The sequence below is a fragment of the Echeneis naucrates genome, chromosome 4 (assembly GCF_900963305.1).
Source record: "Echeneis naucrates chromosome 4, fEcheNa1.1, whole genome shotgun sequence".
Taxonomy (NCBI): Eukaryota; Metazoa; Chordata; class Actinopteri; order Carangiformes; family Echeneidae; genus Echeneis; species Echeneis naucrates.
In genome coordinates this window covers 6821092-6835480 of record NC_042514.1, presented here as the reverse complement: position 1 = coordinate 6835480, position 14389 = coordinate 6821092, and the positions used below count along the sequence as shown (strand labels likewise).

Here is a 14389-nt window from a genome sequence, read left to right as displayed (position 1 = left end):
GGAAACATCAACCGGCCACTCTGTTTATGTTGGACAATATCACTCTCTTAGATTTACATCCAGTGGAAGCAAGATTGAAAGTAAGAGTGTAGCAGTCAGCATGGTGGATGGTCGTGTATCTCGTTTTAAGTGCACACTCTGTCACAGACCTTCTCTGTATTGCCTTATCGTTTACTGTTTTCATTTCCTGACCTTAATCATACTATAATACAATTTCCATGTTTGACTCTCAATTGAAATAGACATGTGTGTCCCGCTCTGCATTATCTTAAACTGTTGTATGTATGTATTTATCAGCAAGGACTTTGTGTTATTAAAAAAAAAAAAAAGGAAAGTACTTGTTGTGGTGATGTGGCTCTGGAACAAAAGGTCATAATCAACAACAGCAACCAGATTCATACACTTTATGGTAAGGCTTCAAAGGCTAATGAGAACATGTTTCCGCCACAGAGGTTGAACAACAGTAACATGGATTTTGTTTTTGTCTTTGATGAACTGCAATTGTGGCACATCCAGTTAATTCTGACTTCAATGTGCACGACCAGCGACTTCAAAAAGTTGTGGTCTCGGGGACAAAGATAGGTTTGGCATAATAGTGTGTCATCAGCGTAATTATGGTAAATTAGCCCTGGTCTCTGGATTATGTGGCCGACAAGCAACGTCTGCAGCCAAAAATGCAATAGTTCAAGTATTGACCCCTGACTTCATTTCCCACACTTAAACAATTACAAAAAAAACGCTTAGGATAAGTTGCAAACCGGGCAAGTACTGAGCCAGAGGGTCCTTCCCACTAGTCTGCTTTTTGGAAAAAAAAAGAAAAAAAAAAATCTGGCATCACAAAAGCAATATTGGCTCAATGCTCCTGCCTGCTCTTCCTCTCCTCTGTCTTCGTCTTTCTGTTTCTCTCATTCCGGACATTCTTTGGCTTCGCTCTCTGTATATCCGGTGTAACTCCCATCTCTGTTTGAATGCCTCACTTGTCTCTCTTTCACCTCTGTTTCTCTTCATCAAACTCTTTTTTTTTTGTCATCTTCTCTGTTCTGTCTTGTCTTCTCCACATTCTCCCATTTGTTTTTTTTATATATATATAATTTTTTTTTTTATAGCCTGCTGGGTTCATTTAAATTTTTGCCTTAAATCATCCCTCCCAGTCTTCTTTCTCGCAGATTATTTCTTATTCCCATTCCTCTTCACATCCCTGCCACATTCAGCATTTTATGTTATGGCTGGTTGAAGGAGATCCAGGCAGTGCCAGGCTATCACGTCTCATTGATTCTACACAACCCATAAAGCTGGCTCGACTATCTCACTAATATGACAATTAGCCCGGTCTCTCTGAAATCTATGGTGTGTCTTTAAGTCCACATAAAGAAAATGGAACAAACATAAAATCCTCTGCTTCTTACTTCATGTCTTTTTTCCATGTACTGGCACAATCTCATGTACCAAATTCTGAAGGTCATCTGATGTGGAACAATAAAAGCAGAGAGAAGAGAAAAAAAAAAAAAGCGAAGCTCTGAATTTGGCCTGCAGCAGAGGAGTGTGTCTTTGAACATTAACTCTTAAAAACGTATCTAGTGTTTTGAAGATGGAGCCCAAAGAATTCTGTTAGTTTGAGTGTGTCTCCCATACAGCAACTCTGACACAACCACATTTCATTTTCACAGTAAACAGCTGTCTTTGTGTCAAAAACAAGTTTGCTTAGAGTGCACAAAAAAAAAAAAAAAGCTAAGTTTTGGGCCAGACAACCAAAACAATGAACTTAAGACATGCCAATATTTTCCACAGACTGGGGACTTTGGTGATAATTCTCTGACTGTTGTTTGCTACATACAAGCTGATCCTTTGTTAATATAAAACACTTATTTTGGCAGCTTTAGCGTACGCAGAACCTGCGAAGGTGAGGAAAAGCAGAACCCCCCCGCCAAACATAATTTGTCTTGTAAAAGGATGATAAAATGATTTGAGCGGAAATAGAGCATGTTACAGTTTCTCTGTGCAGGCTTTTTGACGCTGGGTGACCAGTGATTACAGCCTAACGGGCTATTGCTTCAGTAGTGTGCTCTACCAGAACTGATACCTCTGCATAATGCTTGACAATTAAATGTATTAATTATAAATACCCCAACCACCACCACAGTGCCCCAATTAATCCTGCCCTATTTCATTACCATTTTCCTTATATCTAGGACACGCATAATCTTGGTTTTCTTTCAACCGATTCTCCAATTTTTAGTGCAAGTACCTTGCAGCTATGTAATGGAAACGCAGGAAGAATGTACACATCAATAAGACGAACGCTGAGGTAGAGCAAGCAAGAAACCAATGCAGATAAAGGATGACAAAGGGAAAAAGGCGGAGAGACTGCAGAAAAGACAGCGTGAGAGCCATGGCACCTGTTATTAAGTAACTAAAGAGCATATCAGGGGCTTCATTTGATAATGAGGTGTTCAGGTTTCATGCAAAATATCCAAAACCCCTGTGGCAGAGGGTCGTATTGTTGACTAGTCAAAATTCATTTCCACGTCGTAGGTTTCTCGCATCTTCCATCACACCGTTTCCTCTTTTCCTTTCTCTTTTAAGCTCCTGCTCTTCAATCTGACTTTACTCTGTGTCCAGCACAGCATCCGTCCTCATTAAAGCTCCGCCAAAGACATTAGGCATCATTGATTTGTTTGTTAAGTTATCCAAGTTTACCACTGTGGTAATAATTCACAGTGGCATTGATGGGTCCAGGCTCCATCCACATTCCAACTCTCCATCTCCCTTCACCTTTTCAGCAGGTAAATTATCATGACTAAATTTTCTCTAAATTACCTGCCTAAACACCGATAATCCAATTGATCTGGTGCCGTGTTAGAGGACAAACTAACAAGTCAACGTAAATTCCGTTGAAGAGAGCGAAACTTTTTTATTAATAGGGAAGACAAGATGGATTGGTTGTTACATCTGAGGAGGAACTTTCACTTGACCCGCCATTGCTTTGTATTTTTCCTCTCTTTTCTTCACTTGCCATCTGTATTAACTTGGCACCCAAATCAAGTTATTGGGACAGTGCCTGAAATCCAACTCAATTCCTGAATATGTTTGTCACAACACTGTAAACAATGGTGCCTGCGGCAAAAAGAACGGACACAATCATTTGCTGCTGACAGTATAGTTTTTACAGTTTTTTACATGAATTGAGCGCACACTGTGTGCCAACTTCAATATGGCTTCAGTGACATCAAGTGCCATTTCACTTTTGTGCTGTAGCACCCTGGGGTTGAATATTTTGAATTAGTGTCTCCTCCAAATGGCTGAATGTATGTGAATTGCAGTATGCTCTGCTCAGTGATAATGGCATACTACCGTGAAGCTTGTGCCATGCAGAGAGGCTTCTGAATGGACTGTGGTTGCAGCCATTTGTCATAATTACAGAGATACTTTGGCTTGGAACTACTTCTGTACCCACACATACATACACATTCGCTTTAATACTTGTGTATCTACTTATTCTGCTGTCCCATGAAATTGTATAGCCCAGGGTGTCTAATTATACTAATCGAATGCGTACCGCCTGACATTTATTCATGCATTATTAATAGCAGAAACAATAGAATCTGTGATTGGATATACTGACTTCCTTGACTTCTCATCTCTCGCTCTCTTAATGGTTCTCACTTATCTCCCACTCCATCTCTCACGCCACCCCGTGACCTCCTTTCTTCCCTCTGTGACTCTTTCCCCTTCACCTCCTGTAATTTTGCTTGTGGGTGTCGGGTAATTAGCGTGCCTCCCACTTTTATTCCGATATCAAACCGAGGAATTTGAGAAATGTCCCATAAAGATAATGTGTCCTGATAAGGTTTTGTCTGGGGCTCCATTAAAGAGATGGGCTGTATAATAGATGTTTGTATCCTTCGGGAGAAGAACGGAGCATGAGAGAAGGAAAAGACTGAAGAAAGAAAGCCGGTACCACATGTATACAATACGCACAATTTGTATCAGCTTTCATCATTGTTGCAGTTTATTTTTATCCATCCAATCCGTTACAGTTCTTACTCAGCTTCATTTGACTTTAATGCAAAATTCCTGCTAAGCCATTGTTTGCTATTAACGAGTTCAAATAATCATCTACATTTCAGTCTTACTGCCCACATGCTGTTTGGACTGTTTGTCGTGCTTTGAGTTAGGTCCATTATTTCCCATTACGGGAAATCTAACAGCAAGTTTACGAAACTTTTTAAAGAGGAAAAAAACACGTTCACCTCAAACCCAAAAACAATAAAACAAGAACTTTTACTCAATACACCGCATTTTTTTCCTCTTACTGGGGCAGTGGCTTGTGTGACTAATGGTAGCGGACTTTGGATATTTAGATTATAGTTTTACTTTGCTTTTACAGTCAGTACACCTCATTAGTTTTAAAATAAATACTTGAATGCCTGTAAGAGAAACATGCCGTTATTCCATAAAATATCGGTTGTCTTGAATGTTGCCACAGCGTATAATTTTATACAATAGTGGGCTTCACTTCTCTTCTTTGTGGCAAACGGGAGGGATGGTTTTGGTTTCACCATTACAGTGCCTCAGTGCACAATGTCAGGACAATAAAGGAATGCGTTGGCCCCCACAGAGCCCCGTCATCCCACCAGCTCCTCACCTTTGGTATGAACTGGCATACCCAACCTTTGGGCCTGAAACCCAGTTTGTGCATTCAGCACAATGTTTGTTTTTTTTGTATTGACCACAGTAAAATGCTGAGACATTTTGCATAAAGAAATCCATCCTCGAGAATTCAAATTAGGAATGTTGCAATTGTACATGGCTGAGAGAAATGTTTTGTCTGCGGTGGTGGGGATGTGTCTGATTTCCAAGGCAAATCATTAAGTGTTGCTTTCAGCATTAAGGCATTAAGATAGCTCTGTGATTAAAGTTGCGGTATAATTTCTTTTTTTTTTTTTTCCTGGCAAATTGCAGTGTTTGTGAAATTTCTTTGAAGGCAAAATTCCTTGTCAAACTGGTAGGGAGAGGCTGAACTGAATAGATGATCACAGATGAATCAGATTTCATGATAACTTCAATAGTAGTGCCTGCTGGATGAACACTGAATTTGACTTCAGCAGCATAAACACAGGAAGAGCTTTCAGAGGTAGTGGTTTGTAAGCTTTGTGGTTGAAGTCAACATCAAATTTAAGAGGCAGAGTGAGGAGTCATTTTTGTGGAGGGTAACTTAATTTGGATATCATTTGGATTTCCACACGATTCACATCTGAGACATGCATGTGCCAGATGGATAATACTTCAAATTCTTACAGTTGGCTGGTATTAAATTTCAGTAAACCTCACTTCCTTCCCTCCTCAGTCTCTTTCATATCCTCAATAATGCTTGACGTCTATAGCATTATTGTGCCTTCCAGTCATTCTCTGCCTGTACAATTTTTTCATTCATTTATCTCAGAACCCAATCTCAGCGCCTCGCCCCTCCCGTGTCTTATTCATAGTCTTCAGATGTGTCATAGGTTGTGCGATGCTTGATGAGGCGACGTTGTTGTGCCACAGCGATCTGGCTGCATTGAGAGCTGACTTCTCCCTTAGTTACTTAACCCCTGGCAGCCATTCGTCTCCCCCTTCACATCAGGGAGAAGCAATAGAGATGCTGCGGGAATACAAAGATTGAGCCTCACTTAGAGAAAACCAGCCAGTTGGCCATTACGCTAGTTAGTTCTCCAGTCGTGTGGAAGGAGTGAATGTGTGTCTGTCTTGTGTATGTCTATGCATGTCTCAGTCATTTAGCAACTACTCACTGCATTTTCTCCTTTTTCTGTCCCTTTTTTTTTTTTATTTCCACAGACCACAGTTCTGTTGCTATGACGACCACGGCCTCTCCCGCCTTCTTCTTGCTGTTCTGGCTCCTCCGAATGTCCAGCTCGGCATTCCCCGAGGAACCAGGGCCTCTCAACTTCATTCCAACGGAAGGTATTACCCGCCTCCAGCCTCCGATTCTACTGCATGCCTCTCACACGGGCTGCGATGTGTGAGGTGCCGTAACACACAGGGTGTTGGGTTGGGGAGGTGTTGGGCTGTGGAGGTGGCCAAGGGTCACGTCGTGGGCTGCTGAGGTCAGACAGGCTCTCACACGATGGATGGTGACTGGTGTTCAGGTCAGGGGGTGCGAGGTCAGGCTCAGGAATGAGAGGACAGCAGAGAAAGGGGCTCTTACAATCACAACTTTCCCACACACACACACACACACACAGACCCTCAAGAGACAGCGCTGCTTACACACTCAGACTTTGAGTCTCCACATCAGCTTTGCAGTCTCCAGCTCGGGCCAGACCTTGACTGATTGCAGTTCAATAATATTGATTGATGGGTTCCCAGCTGAGTCTGGAGCCTTCTTCATGTATCAATACCCCACAGTGGAGCGAAGAGCTTGTCAGGCTACGAAGCGCTGCACAGGAGCGACTGTGTGGATAACAGCAGGTATGAGTTACAGCACAAAATGCAAGTTGACCTGGGTGGACAGAAAAGACTAATAAATGCAAAGATGCACAGGAAAGAAAGAAACAGAACTTAATGATGAACATGAAGCAGAGGAAGACAAAACATAATGACAAATAAAAAATTATGACAGTAAGACAGCCTGAGGAATATGGGGAATATGTCTCATTCACCTCAGTTGAGGTCAAAGTTTTTGGCATGTTGATTAATTCATCTGATTTATATCTGAGTTAAAATGCTCCGCATCTCTTGCTGTAGGTTTTTAAAATGTCACCTATGTCACTTTTCGAATGATCTCAGTCACTTAGCAGAATGTATTGTCAAGCATGTCAACAAAAAAAAACATTTAACTGAAAATTCATCAGAAGTGAATCTCATTCAGTTTGCAGGTGACATCTTTGTTCTCAGAACATTATTTGCTTGCGCGCTGCTCGGTGTTGTTGTCTGCTTAATGTATCAGACGTGCCGCTGTTTCAAATGCAGGTCTCAAACTTTGTCTGCGCTTCCCCGTCACTCTTGCCGAACTGTCAAAACAAACTAACAGAAAGCCTCTTTTTATTTTGATGACTTTTGAAGCTTGTCAGTGTGGGATCAGTCGCTGCATGTTTCTGTCCCTCAGTGGTGAGGAGATACCCAGTGTTTCTTGGCCGACCCCACCGAACATGGCTGAGACAAGAGCCTCTACACATCCAGAGGATCCTGCAAGTCAATCGAACGCTCTACATTGGAGCCAGGTATGACACATGCCAGCACAGACACACACACACACACAAACTAACAGATTTGCAATTCAATAACGGCCATATGTTAGCATAAGCTCTGACAAATCTGGGTACTATGCATGATATGATAATTGCACCGCATACATATACAAATAGAAAAATGCCTGTCAAAGTAATTTTAAGCTTTAATATCTGCTGGGTTGTCTTTGCTGCGCAACATTAACCATTTATATTGGACATTATGTGAGGAGTTAGTTACAGTGTCTGAGCCACCATCTGTCTGCAATGGAGGAGGTGAAACAACAAGAGAAATATCAGTGTGTTGGTGACCTCAACACTTTGGCCGGCATTCGAACATGCTAACTGCAGGCAGGTTAATGTGGTGTAAAACTTTGGCCGCTGAAGTACACCCGCATGCAGCGCTCAGACAAAAACAAGACTTAACATACACGACAGCTTTTCCCCCATGAAAAACTGCACTCTGCTCATTGGGATCTGCTTTCTGTCTCCACGTTATACCCTCAGGATTTAGCAGCCCCATTTACATTAGTCTTCTAGTCTACATAAAATACCTGTATGAGTGAAAAAATAAACCCTGCAGACCGGCAATAGATAGTTATTATATTGGTTGAACAGGTCTCTGCTCAGTTTCAAGGCAAAGCCACAAAACTTCTTTTACAAGGATGTGACATGTCCTTCCAGGGACATCGGAACTACCCAGAAACTCACGTAAATATGAGTCAATTACAGTTTTAACTGGAGGTGAACCCGAAGACCCAAAGCAGAGGACAGAGGTTGAAAAAAGGGTTATCTTTGTTGCAAAAGATAAAAATGTGCTGATGTGAAGCATTGGAGAAAAGAGCAGGGTTAGTCAAAATGAGAGATCAAAGCACAACAGAACAACCTGGTGATGGCGAGAAGGAGGACCAGGTCTCATATACTGTGGAGCTGAGCTGATGTCCAACATGTGTGCAGGTGAGTTCATCCAGGAGCAGCAGGGAAGCACCACAACGGAGGGCAAAAGAGAGGGGAAAACACAAGGCCAGAGCTCAGACCACCAATCACAATATGCAACCTATGTATATCTAATTGAAAAAACCTGTGAGTGTAACTCATGGATGTGCGAGGTCTTTAAATGTCAGTTTTGATAGTTTTTAAGAGCGTCCTAAAACATATTAGGAGCAGGAGACTTAGAGGCTAAAATTTAAATCGATGCAGTAACTCTCTTACAGTAGCTACATCTGAAGGCTTGACAAACACATGTTCTGGTTTGGTCTCCGTGATGGTCACCATATGTCTGTCAGTCTGTTGAATGTGCTGATCCTGGACAGGCAGTAGTCCTGGTGGTCAGGAGGGCCAGGCGAAGACAGCCGGCTCAGCTGCACCAGGTTTACGCTGTAAAGTTACATCTGCTGTTCCCCCGGAGCTGTCTGGGAGGCGACCTGAAACAGACTGAGCTAACAAAAACCATGCACCTAAAGATTTACTGGCGTGTTGTCCCAAAATAAATTTAGCTTGATACATGTAAAAAAATATATATATATAAATAAATAGATAAAAAAAAAATAACAAAAAAACAAACAAACAAGCAAACAAACAAAAACCCCACTAAATAAAGTCAGTTTCCACATATGGCACTGGTTATTTGCTCTGAAAGACGATTGAAGCGGTTTCCAATAAGAGACGCCACTGTAGTCCAGGAAATGACCCGGTTCTTGGGCTCCAGTTGGTCCAACCTTGCTAGTGGTATGAGAGTTGGTAGTAAATATATCAAACCATGTAACAAAGTCCCAGCCATTCTGTCTGGCCTGAGAGGGTCTGTATGCACACAGATAATAAAACTGCCAGCAGATGGTTGGTTTGTTTTAAAATATTAGCAGCACCATGAAGCAAAAATAAAACAACTAAACGTTAATTTCAATTTACAGCTTCAGAAATTGTCATTGAATAGCCGAAGTACGCTGATACGAGCCAGCCGGATGATAACGAAAGGCAAAAGTGACACTGACGTGTGTGAAGGCAGTGAGAGGGATCCAGAGAAATCCTTTTACATTTTTTTGTAAGTGCGGCTAATAGTGTTTGTGGCTTTCTGACGGAAGACCGGTCTATAAAGAAAGAAATCCACATGTAAATACATGTGTGAACCACAGACAGCCCAGCAGGAAGCAAGATTTTAAATGTGTCACGTATAAATAAGTATGTGTGGTGGCAGGTGTGACTGCCAAAAGCTCATGCTGAGTGCACGGCCTGATAAGATGCCTCACTCATCCTCAAATCATGTCACCATTAGCATAGTTGCTCCTCAGACTGCAAGCGCTGCTAAATCCCCGCCATAAGCACCTGCTGAGAGCAGCTACCTCTCCCTGTCCTCTTCCCATCCTTCCTAAATGAAAGTACACGATTTATTTGGCTGATGGAAGGCAGCACTCAGTCAGACCCAAAGGGCTAATCCACACAAATGTAAACCCACTGGAGAGTGTCTACAGACTGACAAAGTGACCAGAGGAACAGAGCCAAATCTTAATTATCTGTTTGATTTTCATGAAGCATCAGAGCTTTTCCGTGTGCGCGTCTCCGTGTGTGCACGCATTTTGCTGGAAAGGGAAAGTGTGCTGAGTGTATCAGTCCGCAGGCGCTGACCACAGAGGTCAGTGGAGGTCACGTAGAGGCAGGGGTGGACAGTAATGAAGTAAATTTAACTGAGTCCTGTATTTAAGTACAGTTTTTGAGTATTATTTTGGCGGGATACTTTTACTGTCACTTCACTACATTTTTACATTTCTATTGATGCTCTCGTTACTTGATACTTTTGTTCTAGTCTAACATGACTCATTCATTGTTTTTAATTGTAATTGTTTTTGTAACACGCACATCTCCATGCATGCTCCAGGTAAGAACATGGCCAAGATGTATAATGTTCAACTTACCTGGATTATTTCTCCATAACGATCGGCTCATTCTACATTATACATCGTGGCCGTATTATTACCTGGAACACACACACCTCCAGCCAGATTTTGGATGTCTTCTGTGGACATCACTGACAACAACACGGTCCAACTCCTCATCACTCACAGCTGAATACAGGTCTGTCTTTCTGCACAAAACATTAACAACGAGCAATGTCCCGGTCCTTGTGTGTGTTGTGTCTGAAGTGGAGTGGAGTACATCTTCTAAATTTGAGGTCAATATCTTTGTCGGAAATAACACAACTTCCAAAGCTACCAAACTCAGCTGTTTCTGTCAAAGATAACGTTTTGTGTCAGGTTTTAATACAAGCTAGGCTAATGGACGTTAGCATTAGAGCTGGTCAGTTAGCATACGTTACAGTTGACAATCAGCAAGATTGTATAATGACAATACAGCTACTTTCCTTGCCCTTATTTTCTGGGGTATTTTTTTTATACTTTTACCTAAGTAATTTTTTAAGCACAAACACTTTTGTACTTTTACTTAAGTAATATTTTGACAAAGCTACTTATACTTGTTTTGGAGTAATATTTGATAAAAAGTATCTGTACTTTGACTCAAGTAGTGAAGTTGTGTACTCTGTCCACCTCTGCGTAGAGGTCACAAGCCGGTCAAGTACCTCGTGGCAGACAGACAGACAGACAGATGATCGACTGCAGCCCAGACTGAGAAGCTGTAGGGGGGTAAAGCTGCCAGGTTGCTCAGCTGCAGTGTGGCTGAGAGAGAAAGCTTGCATGCAGGTGAAGATAATGTGTCAGATCCACACTGACACATACTGCAGCTACATATTAGTGTGATAACCTGCACACCCTGGACCAATCCAGGATTTTTCAAAGCTGCTGCTTTAAATTAAAAAATGTGTACATTTTATAAAAACGGTGAACGGTGAAGTTCTCGCTTTTATCCGTTGCGTAATGTGTCCGTGGTGTTCATGATCTGACTCCACCAGGCTCAAGTACACAGATGTTGCTTTTCAAGTCCTGCGAGTTTGATGCCTGAAGAAGTTAAAAACATCTGCCTTGATAAACTCAGTGCAGGCAGTGTGACGAAATTTACTACTCACTTTTCAGTTTATAAAATCACGCCATGCTCCAGAGTGGGCGTGTTGTCAAGGCACAGGTACCTAGCCAGGCACATGCTGACCCTCAGGTTCATGCTCACACACACAGACGTGCTACACAGCAGTCTCCCTCAGTCAGCATTTGTGTCAAGGTAACAAGGTGGTCAGCTCAAATCGTTCTATTTTAGTCCCGTCTAGTGGAGAAGCTTCTCCTGCTCGCTCTATTTTCAGGTTTAGAGAAGCTTAGCGCTGTTCACCCTAAATCTCAATCCTGCAGTGTCAGAAAAGTGAAAAAAAGAAACAAACAAATATATATAGGGAAATTGGCTTCGCAAGCCTTGATCTGACCCGAGTCTCCCTGTTTTTGCACGGCCATGACGAGAAAGTTCATGGGCTGGTCAAAAAAGAAATTGAGGAAATGTTGACAGTTTCTCTCCAGTCTTTGTTGACTTTGTATTATCTGGGTCAAGAAGGGTCAGAGGCATATATGAAATAACAGCTCAGGCACGTGTACTGCATTATACGCACAAGCCTAGACAAAGGCAAAGAAAAAGGGGTTTTGATCTGTGGCTCTAAGGATAGGACAGGATAGGAGTTTGTAAGCTGGGGCGCCTCTCAGTTATGAGGCAGTTACTTGAGGTATTTTAGGCTCTCTGCACATAAACATTACATAAGAATGCATATAAAGAATAAAAATGATGTTTACACAATTAATGTGTTAGTCCTTACCCTACAGGCTAACCTTGCACCGCGTGCAACACACGTAAAATCCTCTAACACAGGTATAAACAAACAAAAGCAAAACAGCCCACAGGATTTGTATCATTCAAACAACCTGGAGCGGGCAAAAGAAAAGATGAAAAGCGAAAGGGAGAGAAGTAGCAGCGTAAATAATTCCCCCTCCTCCGCAGTATCAGAGGCAACAGTGCTGGCTGTCAACCACCCTGACTAGGAGCCCTGTTGCTATATTCATTATGTTAATGCTTAGACAACACTGAAGCCGCCTGGATGAGATTACGCCTCACACTGTGGCCCACTCCACTGTTTTGAGAACGCTTAAACTCTGACCTGTTAAGCAGGGACGCAGCGAGCAAGTGTTTGGTGATTTTTGCACTTCTCTGCCGCTCAGCTGTCGTCCTAGTCCTGCGAGGTTTAGTGGGAATCAGTAGTAGCGGGAATCTTCCAACGCAGCAACCAGAAGTGAGGATGAATTATTCACGAGGGGAGTAACCTGGTGGCACTTGGCCTAAATGCGTTGTCATCAAGCGCCTGTTCTCACAGCCCCCTGTGACAAACATAGAACGAAAAATAAACACAAAAGCCCAATGATGCACACAATCAGGTAGTCCGAATACTCACACACACTGGTTATTACATGAACATCGCACCTAGATGCCCTTCTGCTGAGGAAAAAGGAGGAACCAAGGGAGATTTTGAAGCGCAGATGGGCTGCAGAGCTGGATCTGAGATGAGATCGATACTGCTGCAAAACATGGCTGTGGAAAATTTTCAGATTAGCCCGTTCAGAGCGTGGTCCTTCACTTAGGTGGCACCTGAACTTCAGATCCATTCTGTCAGATACCAGAAGCTTGATCGGTATGCAACGCCAGCTCTCATTTAGTTGGTATATTCACAGGTTCATCCAAGGTTATTGCAGCATTATCAGTAGAGTAGCAGTGTGGGGGGAAAAAAAAAAAGCAGTGTTCGGAAAATCATGAATCCGTGCATGGTGTTTTCGACCACGTGTAGGCAGCATGTGGGAGTGTGCAAACATCAGTATAACAACTTGATTAAATCATCCATTAATTCAATTTCAAGCCTTTTGAATAAGACTGATAAGCCGAATTCGGGGGCTTGGCAGAAAATTCAATGCAGCAAGTCAGGTTTAATGAGCGAAGGCAAAAGGCGAAGGGGAAATATGAGACATCATTATGCAGTCAGGTTCCATCTCTCATATATATTGGGAGAAATGGAAGACATTGCAAAGCAGTGCCCTAATCACTGTGGGTCTGATCAATTTTATAGGAATAAATGTCTGTAATATGTGTGCATTACATGGCTGTGTGCACTGGAGCAAGATTATACACATGGTAGAGAATTATTTAGTCGTAAAACAACACACATTCAATATATTGTGGAGATATTCATGCTGAGACTTTTTATTGAGTGTGTGCAGACTGGATTTTACTGAGAAGTGAATCTGCTTACGCTATACTGAGCTGGCAATAATATCCAGCTGGATTGATATTCATGGTTACTTAGTGCAGTGTCTTGAGCTACCTTCGGCTTTGGTTACTGCTGTGCTGTCTCACTCTCTTCTCCGTCTCTTCCCAGGGATGACCTTTTCCGTGTGGAGCTGGACATCGTAGCGGGAGATGAGATGTTTTACAGCAAGGTGAGCGCCTTCCAGACAAGACACATACACACGCACAGTAGCTACAGCCCTCGTGAAGCTGTTTTGCTTATCATTAGGCTGGAAGATGCCGTTTTTTTTTATTGCAGTGAAGGGCAAAATTTAGCTAACCAGCAGTGTGTGTGTATGTGTGCTACTTAATGTGCAGAAAAGAACATGGGAGTCTAACAAGAATGACATCAGGATCTGCAGGATGAAGGGCAAGCACGAGGTGAGGCTGTGGTTAACATCTGTTCCACCATGTTTCCTTTTCAAACTCACCTATTCTCTCTCTTTCTGTACAATAACAGCGTGAAACAAGCACATCACACCTGCATTAACAGTTGTTTTTTTTTTTTTTCACACATTTGATGTCTTGTTCAAATAAATATGATAATTATAGCAGCTGTAAAGCAACTAATCATAAATACCTGCAAAACATCAACATTGCTCTGTCTCTGAAGTGACAGAACATTGATTCGTACTCAGCACTACACTGATTTGTTGATTTTGAAGAAACTTTTTTAGGTTGTTTTTCATTTGTTGTGACCTGGAACAAATGGTGCCATTTTGTTGACTGAAATGCGACGGTTTCAGCGCACAGCAAGCATAAAATAGTTTTCTACTTCCTTCCAGCTTTCACATTCCCCAGTGAGCACTGAGAAATTTCTCTACATGCAGACATCATGTAAAGTAGGATGACAATGTGAAAAATGACATTGAGAAATAAGTTGTGATTGTGTCTAGTCTCTCATAGCT

The 14389-nt window shown here is 42.1% G+C and overlaps 1 protein-coding gene across 1 annotated transcript in view; it reads left to right on the top strand.

Moving 5' to 3' along the window:
- sema6bb (sema domain, transmembrane domain (TM), and cytoplasmic domain, (semaphorin) 6Bb) overlaps window positions 1–14389 on the top strand; it is a 110435-nt gene that overhangs the window by 47249 nt on the left and 48797 nt on the right. The window contains exons 2-5 of the mRNA XM_029499495.1: window positions 5836–5961; window positions 7106–7220; window positions 13573–13633; window positions 13800–13862. Of these exons, the coding sequence (XP_029355355.1) occupies window positions 5853–5961; window positions 7106–7220; window positions 13573–13633; window positions 13800–13862 (348 nt within the window). The 5' untranslated portion in view covers window positions 5836–5852. The remainder of the gene's footprint in view (window positions 1–5835; window positions 5962–7105; window positions 7221–13572; window positions 13634–13799; window positions 13863–14389) is intronic.